The sequence below is a fragment of the Populus trichocarpa genome, chromosome 2, assembly GCF_000002775.5.
Source record: "Populus trichocarpa isolate Nisqually-1 chromosome 2, P.trichocarpa_v4.1, whole genome shotgun sequence".
Taxonomy (NCBI): Eukaryota; Viridiplantae; Streptophyta; class Magnoliopsida; order Malpighiales; family Salicaceae; genus Populus; species Populus trichocarpa.
Genome location: NC_037286.2, coordinates 555,647 through 566,528, shown reverse-complemented (window position 1 = coordinate 566,528; position 10,882 = coordinate 555,647). Strand labels below are relative to the sequence as shown.

The 10,882-nt window shown below is 34.7% G+C and overlaps 2 protein-coding genes across 3 annotated transcripts; both read right to left on the bottom strand.

The window, feature by feature from the left end:
* Positions 1-295: 295 nt before the first annotated feature.
* Positions 296-3,868, bottom strand: LOC7496855 (probable serine/threonine-protein kinase PIX13). Its single transcript, XM_024594726.2, has 6 exons — positions 3,550-3,868; positions 3,086-3,450; positions 2,103-2,238; positions 1,548-1,684; positions 1,334-1,457; positions 296-962 (listed from the first exon to the last, which is right to left on the bottom strand). The coding sequence occupies exons 1-6, from the start codon at positions 3,752-3,754 to the stop codon at positions 514-516; spliced, it is 1,416 nt and encodes a 471-aa protein (XP_024450494.1). The 5' UTR covers positions 3,755-3,868; the 3' UTR covers positions 296-513.
* A 3,827-nt stretch (positions 3,869-7,695) lies between these two features.
* LOC7496854 (probable serine/threonine-protein kinase PBL21) lies at positions 7,696-10,882 on the bottom strand. Of its 2 annotated transcripts, none has more exons than XM_024594553.2 (6): positions 10,451-10,882; positions 10,070-10,227; positions 9,723-9,912; positions 8,840-9,231; positions 8,206-8,550; positions 7,696-7,973 (listed from the first exon to the last, which is right to left on the bottom strand). In XM_024594553.2, exons 1-5 carry the CDS (start codon positions 10,548-10,550, stop codon positions 8,248-8,250), a joined length of 1,143 nt encoding a protein of 380 aa, XP_024450321.1. In that variant the 5' UTR covers positions 10,551-10,882; the 3' UTR covers positions 7,696-7,973; positions 8,206-8,247. The 2 variants fall into 2 exon arrangements, with proteins under 2 accessions (XP_024450321.1, XP_002300640.2); XM_002300604.4 differs by having other exon boundaries at positions 10,070-10,218; positions 10,451-10,881.

The window sequence follows — 10,882 nt, the reverse complement described above, 5'->3', positions numbered from 1 at the left end:
CATGAACTGTAGTTAATCTGTAAAGCTAGGCCTAATTATGTCCTGTCCACTACAAGAGCCTTTCATTCTTATCTTGTACTTGGAATTCAGAACTCTTGTCATCTGAGACTCGGAATCATTGTGTTCTCTGCTTTCCAAGCTTTTTCAAGGAGCAAATTAACTTTGTCAGAATTATTTGGATAAACAGGCCGGGTTCAAAGAAGATGACAAATTATTCGGTTTTTATCTCGGTCCAGTTTCAAAAATTAACAAACCGAATTGAATCTCGAGTCATTTCGGTTCTGTAGAGTCCAACTCAGAAAAAAGAAATAAAATTCATAATGCAAAATAACAAGGCACCTGGGCCGAGTGAATAAATTTTACACAAGTTTGGACCTCTACAACACAGTTAATAAACATGCAGCAGATGGAGGTGTTACACCTTCAGAGTTCCAAAATAAAAGAGCAAAACTAGGCGTGAGTAACGAAAAATATATAATTGCCAGGGTGCACCATCCATTGACTTGAACCGATCTAAGCTGAGGAGAAGGCTCGAACCTTGTAACCAGTGCCACCATGTCTGGGCTGAAGTGGAGATTGATGACGGGAACGTTCTTCCTGTCTCCTTGCATAACTTCCATCGGAACAACTACTTTTGCTCTTCTTGGGCTTCTCCTTCACATCCTTTATCTTTATTAAGATCCCCGAAACTTCTTCCATGGATGGTCGAATTCTCAGGTCAGATTCCAAACAACGCAGTATCAGTTCAGCTGCTTGCATTGCAGCTTTTAAAGGGTACCGCTCTTCAAGACCCGGATCCATTATTTTCTTGAGCTTTCTTCTCTCTAAGAGAAAAGGCCTGGCATACTCTACCAGATTGTGCTGTCCACTCGGCCGATTGGTGTCGAGGGCCTTTAGGCCCGTCAGCAATTCTAGGAGCACAACACCAAACCCGTACACATCACTCTTGACATACAAATGACCTGTCATTTTTTGTTGTAACTGTTATTTATCAGTACTGTTCTTGTCAAATATTTTATTAATATAATAAATTATAAATTAATCTCTCGTAAAAGAGAATTAAAGAATCCCTCTAATTTTAAAAACAATCCCTTTCAACTTTTTTTGTCTTGTTATTTTAAGAAATAGAAAGGGAAAAATAATATAGAAAAGATGGATAAGAAAAGAAGATATTCTTTAGAATAAAAAAGATTAAATTAAGCATGAACAATATTGAGAAAGAGATTTATTAATTAATTTTTAAATTAAGGGGATTACTTAATTTAAAAACTAAAGGGAATAATTTACAATTTACTCTTGATTAATATTAGGAGGGGGGAGAAGGGTTAATTACCAGTGGCAAGGTATTCAGGAGCTGCATAACCATATGTGCCCATGATCCTTGTTGTGACATGGGAGTCGCCATTTAATGGACCTAATTTCGCCAGCCCAAAGTCAGAAAGTTTTGCGTTGTAGGCCTGGAAATTGAAAGGAAAGATAGAGTCAAGTCAAGATGGGGCCGTGGGCGTGTCTATTTCTGGAAAATGCAAAAATACAAAGAAATCCACCCCATCCAATAATATATTAGATGTCTTGAAGTCTCGATAGATGACACTCTTGTCAGAAGTGTGGAGGAAGGCAAGACCTTGAGCAGCTCCGATGGCTATTTTAAGCCTAATGTCCCATGCAAGTGGTTCTGCACCCTCTGCAATAACCACAATTTATCATGTCATCGGTGAAACTAATTCAGACAAAAAAAAACACCAATCTTGCTTCTTCTTGTTCTTTTCAATATTAACTTCTTGAATAATCTCACACGTTGAACGAATAAATCTAACTAATACAACCCACATGAATTTTTTTCAAAAAGAATTTTTAGATAAAATTAATTAAGTTTTGTTGTGTTAGTGTCTTGCTACAAAAAAATAATAATACAAAAGCAACAAAAATATTCTTGAATTAAAGAGACGAAGATAAAAACATGAAATAAAATTGTTTATGTAACAATTTTAAAGGAATTTTTTATATTTTTAAATAAAAAAATATACATGAAAATATATCTCTGTTCTCTCTATCTTTTCTATTCCGAGAATTAAAATTAATATTATGCGTGGGGTTCTTACTTCTGAAAAGGTGCTTTTCCAAGCTCCCCTTCTGCATGTATTCGTAGACAAGGAGGAAATGTTCATCCTCCCAGCAGTAACCCAAGAGTTTGACAAGGTTTGGATGAGACAATTTTCCCAAGAACTCCACCTCAGACTGCAACCACGCACAAAATCAACATATATAATTAATAAAATTTTGCGAAAGAGATAGCAGAACTGGTCAACATTAACGAAACTACTGGTAACGCAAAATTTTAAATTCACGGCAGTTTAATATGTTTATCAATTTCTGCTATGGTCAAGGATTGACAACATCGATCGTTACAAATTTTATTCTAATTAGAATATAAAATATGATTTTTTAGGTGTATTGACTTAATTATTTTCATCATCAAACAATGATTTCTCTTCTTTCAAGAGTCCGAAACTTTTTTATTTTATTTTTCTTGTAACTAGAACATATGAAAAAAATGCATGATTAATTAGTAAAAGAAGACCCTTCTATGATCTAAAATCATTGTAAAGAAAATAAGCATTGTTATATATATATTCTCTCTTCAAAATGCCATTGTTTTATTGCATAATATAGTTATAATATGGATGTGGGACGCATCGATCCAGGATTTCTAATAAATTAGGGATCCAACTAAAAATTAAATTAGTTGTTAACCTAATTGAGAATTGATAAATCATGGATCTATATGAGTTTTTCCTGAAAGAATATTTCAATCGTTCGAGAAACTAAGATAAATCAAAACAAAAATTCATATGAATATTTGAGATGTCAGCGTGAACGTCATATGAAGATCAATGGAAAGGCAACATGATGCGTGAACACGGCCAAGTATGAACTTTTGAAAGCAAATCAAGTTAGGGTTGTCATGCTTGTCCAGGCCAATATCAGAAAACAGCTTTAGTCGATGGTAGAAGGAGTGCGGAAACGAAAGAGAAAGGGGAGGGGGGGGGGGGGGGGGTGGGTTAGAGGGGGGTGGGGGGATTACCTGCCACTCCTCTAGGCCTTGAGAGCTCTCTGGGCTGGATTTCTTGACTGCTACAGCCATGCCTGTACCAACTTTAGCTGGTGCATAAGTCTTCTCATCGACCCAACCCTTAAAAACTCTGCCGAATCCACCTTCCCCGAGCACAGTATTAGGTTTAAAATTCCTAGTAGCACTTTTCAACTCTGCTAGAGTGAACAGCTTTGGTGCCAATATAATCTGTCCACTTGCAGCTGCAGAAATCATTGCTATTTCATCCTTTCCCTTCTTTTCCATACCCATACCAAACTTGTCATCTTCTTTTGCCTTACATTGGCTGCTGCTTCTGCTCCCCAGTCCATTTTCTTTGCTGTGGTTCCGTGTTGTTTCTGCATTAACACGTACATAAAACAAAATTTACAAGAAACCCCCCTCAAATCTCAAAGAATCCAAGAAAAAAAAGTAATGATCGATCAATGAAATATTACCTGGAGTAGAAGGCTTTGTAGGCGTGGGGCTATTATGGTTAGTGACAGGAGTAGTTCCCCAACAATTTCCCATGCGGATAGAGATTTTTGATATCGTCTCTGGATTGGAGCTGTGCTGTGGCCGGCCTGCCGGCCTTGGATATGAAATGATAAACTGGTTGCGTTGGTTCCTCGAAAGGCAGAAGAAAGGGTCAAGAAGTAACATAGATAGAGAAATATCTCAGTGATGGAGACTTGTTGCTAGCATCTGGACTTTTTCTTCTTGCACTCTCCATTTCTTTTCTTGTTCCTTGTTTAAGTTGTTACCTTCGATGCCCCCACCTCTGCTTAATTATATTTGCTTACAATATGTGCGTACTGTAATTAGTAAATGTTTTAGGTTTAGCTAGAAAGCAATATATGGAGACTTGATTGTGTTGTTGAACTTCGATGAGAGAATCACTAAAAACAATAAAAAGAAATTTTATATATATATATATATAATTCAATAAAATATTTTTCAGATAAAAGAAAAGAGAAATGAATACATGTGATGTTTTGGTTATTCATTTATAATGTAATGGTTTTACCGAAAAAATATATTAAATTTTTTTTTCCTGATGTTATAATAAAAATAAATAAATAGATGCATATCACAACTAAGATATTGTTTGTCTTTATAATTGAAATCATGTTTTTAAATTGATTTAAAATTATTTTTTAATTGTTTTGATGTATTAATATTAAAAATAATTTTTTAAATAAAAAAAATATTTTTATATATTTTTAAACATAAAACATATTAAAAAAAAAACACACCTCCATCATAAGTCAATGGCACTTGTGTCACTCCGACCAATCACCTGCATAGGCAAGTGGACCAATGGCAATAGATAGTGGACACATTCATCGTCTATCCATTGATTTGTTTTGTACTTCGTTAATTTTCAAGATTTTGTGGAAGCAACGTTTTAGTCATGAACGTTTGTTTTATATATTTTATTTACGCTAAGGAATTTTTTTTTTTTTTTTAATCGGTATGACAAGTTGACCCAGCGACATGTTTATATGGATAAATTGAGTTAATCAATCTGGAAAAACTAGGTTTATTCAATATATCTTTTTAAATAATATTGTTTTAATTTAATTTTTTTCAAAATAACATGGATATAATATTGTGGTGCTTCCCTTGTACGTTCATTTTTTTTTTTTTTTTTAGTTTAACGTGGGTGTCCGGGCCAGCTTGCGCGCACCTTGACTAATCTCACGGGCCCTGAAGTTAACGATTATATAAGCCTCTAGTGACCATCATATAAATAACCACATAGCTCCAACTTGAGACTAAAAGAAAATAAATCTTTTAATTCTAAATTCTGGAACACAATCTGGTTACTTTTACGTTCATTCTTGCACCTTGAAACACGACAGGATTAGGGATGATCATGTTTCTTTATTTTTGTCCTAATATATTGTGGGCCCAAGGAATAACTGTATTATGATTTCATTCTTTCACCTTGCCGCACCCAAATTTCTGGTGGAAATATATATAATTAAAAGGATAAAAATAAATATATATGTAAGATAATTTCAGAGTAGATCGATTTATGTCTTTTCAAGAAAATAAATGAAAAATTAAAAAACATGCATTTTTTATTTTAATTATCTCTTTTTTTTTTCTGTCTTGAAATCATAACTTAATGGTATCATAATTAATTAAGTGAACTTAATCAGTTAGTGGAATTCCGAATTAATTTCAAAAGCTTGACTTGAGTACTCATTGGTCACTAATTGCAATTTTTATAATTAATGAAGTGAAACATCGATCATGGATACATATGCAATCTTTATACGCAGTTTTAATACTTAATTCTTGGTGGGTGATCAAGATCATCGGTAGACGAAGATTGGGTAAAATCCCACTAACACAAGATCCTTCATATATATATATATATATATATATGGTTTAGGCACATCGGTGATATAATGTTTTTTTTTACAAGAAATAAAGGAATAGTGTCGACAATCCTTGAATAGATTTTCAATTTCTTGCACAGCGATAATCCATACCAAGTAAGAAAAATCAAGTATGAAGAGGTTGACGTTGTAATTAAGTGTGTGTTTCAGTGATGCGGAGTAAAATGTTTTTGTAAAAATGTTTTTTAATTAAAAATAATATTTTTTTAGATTTTTTTTATCTTTAATATGAACCTATCAAAACAATAAAAAACATTACTTAAAACAAATCAAAAATAGTTCAAAAAACACTTTTAAAAATCTTTGATAGTCCGACAAGCACATCGTATACCTATATTTTCAAAACTTATATATCTTGAAAAAGAATCTTTTGAAAATACTCTTTTTGAGAAGAAAAATTGGAACCAAGTATACAAAAGAAACTTGATTAGAAAAAAAATAATCTAGTCCCTCAATTATTTCTTGTTTATATTGCAAGTAAATATGGAGATTGGGGGACTAAATTGAATAATTCAAAAATACATGTATTTCTTTTGGAGGATCATGCCCTCATACGTACTTCAAGAAATTTGATTAGAAAAAATAAAATAAAAATAAAAAAATCCTATGGATACCATAGAGATGAAAATAGAGTGGATGATGACAAATTAAAAGTTGCCTGTAGATTTGACATTTGCAAAGTCCATGTATGCCTTTTGTGTTAGCATAAGACCAAGAACAGAAACTTAAGCACGGCAACGCAGGCAGGGAAGACTATTATATGTTAAAGATAGTGGATCCGGTCATGTACTTTTAATGATGCTGAAGCCTATGATGACAATATCATGTTCTAATTAAAAGGCTAGGGCAAGTAAAATTCTACAATCCTCAAAGAAACATTTAAGATAGATTCATGGTTATAAAGGGTAGTGTCTATTTTAGTGGATTAACTCGAAAAAAATTAAAATTATAATTTGGAAGAGCTAATTTAAATTAACTAGAATGTTTTTTAAAAGATCAAAACCACATTATTTGATTTTTTTTTAAAAAAAAGATAACTAGAAAATAGGATTTTAACTTGAGTTGTGAGTTGACCCGAGTTTTTAATCGGGTTTGATCATCTCAAATTAGCTATATCTTATATTAATTTGTGATCTAAATTTAATAACTTGAAATAAAATTAAAATTAAATAAATAACAATTTTAAACCCAAAAAATTGTGGAAAAGGTGAAGCGTTTATAATAATTCATGGACTTTATTGTTGTATAGGTTGGCCCAAAATATATTTCAAAGAGAAATTCAACAGCAACTTCTTAAAAGAAGAGACACTAGTCCCCTTGTTCAGATGCATGAACTCTATTTTCTTTGTTTTTGTTTAAAAGGACCCTACTTCTTTAAGGCTGGTCGGCAATGATAGACTTGAATTCTTATCTCAAGGATACACAAGCATATGCATCTTGTGTTTGAGTTTAGTCTTCGGCACTTGAGTGATTGATTATGGCAACATTTTCCTCACTCTTTCTTGGCCGAGGAAAAAAAATGTCTTCTCTCTTGCGTTCATATTTAGGATAGAAAGTGTTATGAACATTGACAGGTATAACGGGTTAATTTGAATCTCCATTAATTCAGAGCTTGAATTGAATTTGATTGAAAAAATATATAAAAAAACTCGGCTGGTCTTATTAATTCAGATCCAATGCTAATTCTTTATAATTAATTACTGCCACAAGAATATGATTCTCGATGATTGGGAGGAGGCCTTGGAGGTCTCCTCAGGGATCACTTGCAAGTTACAGTGAATAATGTCCATTATAAAGAATGATCTCTGAACTTAACACTGCAATACGATAGTTGTGACAGTAGAGACACTCCTGCTCAATGGTTTCCTTCAGTTGGAAATTGTAAGCATCTATGAAGTGAGAATAAATGCCCCTATTTTCAATTGCTGCAGCTTTATGAAGCGAATAACAACAGGCTGTGCTCGGAAAAAATTCCAGCAAAATCAAGCATAAAACACTTGGGAGGGTGTTTGAAGGAAGCATAGCCACTTTCCTGTGGAGCTAGAGATGCCCGGTAGACCTAAGAACTAAAACAAAAATGCTAAAAACCCAGATTTATGATCCACACTACGTACTTTATTTATTCCCTATTTTAAGTTTAATGACACAAATGGGGGAAGAGAGAAAGGAAAGAAGTGAAAGCACAAAAATATCTAACAAAATCCCAAATCCCTCTCAAGAATGCTAAACACAATCCTGATGGCCTGCTGCTTAATGCCCTTTGGAAAGAATTCACTTCAATGCAAGTAAGAGCCTCAGAAGGCATAAAGGAAACATGAGTTTATCATGATTTCATAAACAAAAAATCACTACTCCAAATCCCAGATGTCTGTCTATACATACATGTCAACAAACATATTTACGCACTGTATTGATGAACATATACATGGTATGAAACGTAACAGGCTTCCCCTCTAAGTTCGATGAGACACCTGCAAGCACAGAGAAACAGAAGTTGTGACTGCAGCCCGGACCTATCTATCAAGCATCATTTATGGAAATATAAACAAAACATAACAAGTGCAGCTAAAAATCAACTCCCTAACATGCACCCAACACAATATATGAACCACAAAAATGCTATGTCACAATGAGTTTTGGTTCTGGCAAGGATGGAAACAAAACGGGCAGGATTGTGCAAGACAATGGGAATTGGTTACTTACAGTGCAGAAATAAAGGGGCTTTAGCTTCTGTCCCACTTCATTTTAAATGGAAGCTCTACTCCTAGAATCTGGTTCTCGAGAAACGGCTTTCCTGTCAGAATATGGCAATGATGGATTGGTACCTCGTACTCGACCAGTACTGGATTCTGGGACACGGGACTGTGAAGCCAAATATTCTAGGGCAACAAGTATATCACTAATAAGAGGGCGAAAGTTGGCTTCCTCATTGAGGCACATTGCAGTTATAGCAATCGCATAGTTCAAACAACGACGAGGATAACACCCTTCCAACAGAGGATCAGCCAACTGACAATATTTCTTTTGCTCTTTCAAAAACGCGCGCGACTGCAGAGGAGATTGAGAAGAAAAAACAAATCAGCACATTATCATTAGTTATAATTATCTGGGGTCTGAAATTTTTCTGAAGGAGGGCAATCAAATTACTCCAAAGAACTGACTATTTGGAAAATAAGTCGAGCTTTGGTATTTATCTAGATGGGGATAGAAGGTGCATGAAGTGCTCACTCATCACAACAAATAATTATGATTAAACTCTCAGATAAGCTGATTGCTTGGATAAGCTATTGGAGCTGCACAAAAATAAATTGGAAAAAAGATCAAGTTTTTAACTCACCCAAGCAACTAAGTTCTGCTCCCCTGGCTTCTTTGAACGATCTATAGCCTTTCTCCCAGTAATTAACTCCAACAAAACAACACCAAAACTGTAAATATCTGATTTAACAGTCAACTTGCCACTCATGGCATACTCTGGGGCACAGTAACCATATGTCCCCATAACTCTGGTTGAAACATGTGTATTTTCACCAACAGGTCCCAATTTTGCAAGTCCAAAATCTGATAGTTTTGGATTAAAATCATTGTCCAGCAAGATATTTGCAGATTTCAGGTCGCGATAAATAACAGGCGGGTCTGCTTTACAGTGTAGGTACTCGAGTCCCCGAGCAGCACCAACAGCAATCTTCATCCGAGTGCTCCAACTTAATGGCTCTTTATCGGGTTCTAGATCTGAGAAACCCTTGTAGTATCAATTATCAAATCACATGCCAGCTAAAAATCAAGTCTAAATTATCTACAATTCTCCCTTGCCGAAAACATCACATAATATTGAATCAAGACCAACAAGAATGAGGGAACATATATCTATCAAGAAAAGGAGAAATCATACAGATAAATGAAATTCCACGAAGTAATCATTCCACGACGTAATTCTAGGGATTATCATGATAGGATTTGACATGCAACAGAACAATCAACATGACAAACTTGTAATACCAGAATAACTTGCTCAATCTTCTGTTTCGGTTTTATAGCCAAGTTTTCAATATCAAGGGATGGATAGAGGGTGGAAAGGTGGGACAGGAAGTTTGGTGCCACCAAAAATAATCGTAATGGAGCGTATGACATGAAAATAAATCACAAACTAAACAAATTTAGACCCTTGGATAAGATTACATGAAGTTAAAAAATCTGTGTAAGATGATGCTAAAGAAATTTACCAAAAAGATGATCTTCCAAACTACCCATCGGCATGTACTCATAAACCAATAGCCTCTGATCACCAGAAGTACAGTAGCCAATCAAGGTAACAAGATTGGAATGGTGTAACAGACTCAGCATAAGAACCTCCACGATAAATTCTTGATGCCCCTGAAGACCATCCTGATTAAGTTGTTTCACCGCGACAATCTAATCATCGAAAACCAAACCACACATAAATTTATTACAACTTGACCACGGAACTATAACAAACAACCGATTTACAACTTAAAAAGGAACCTGCATTCATAAATTAATTGACACAATCAGCATAAATTTCATAACATAACTTTTAACAGCAACTTACCTCTCCTGTTTCTAACCTGCCTTTATAAACCCTGCCAAAACCTCCTTCACCAATCAAATTAATCTCTCTAAAATTTCTTGTTGCTGCTGCAAGCTCACGAAATGTGAAACTACGAGCCCCTTCCTCAGCACCCTGACCCTTCCCATTGTCTGCATCCCCTTATTAAAATTAAAAAAACCAAACAGCAAATTGAAAACAAAACACAGCTTATAAAACCCAAACTACATCCTAAAAGAGTTCGGAATTCGACAATCACCATTTACATTAAACTTCGCTGTCTGGCTACCAACAAACTCTACACATTATCTTCATCAACAACAACAAAAAACACAAAAGAAAACGTAAACGAACCCAAGAACAAATGGGAGATCAGGGAAAAACCTGTATACCCAGATGAATATCGAGAACTAGATCTTGGGGCGTGTTCAATGTCGATCTTAATATCTTTTCGATGTGGGTTTATGCAAGAAAAGCAGCTCATCCTCCTTACTCCAAAAAACACACGCCCTCACGCAGAGGAGATGGTAGTTCAAATTATTTCTTTGTTCTTGTTATGTTTCTAAAAAACAGAAACCAAACAACATTATCGGAACAAAAAGCCTCTGTTATAAAGACAAGGCCCGAACAAGTTCCGTTCTTTTTCTCTCCTCCTCCTCCTCCTCCTCCTAGACAGGAGAGAAAAAACAACGAAACCCTGAATGCCAATGCTGTCTGTGTCTCTTAAGATCCTAAATTTCAGAAAAACACTTGTGAAAAATCAGATCTTTAAAGGGCAAATTTGAGAAACTCTCTCGAACTTCTAAAATTAGTCTG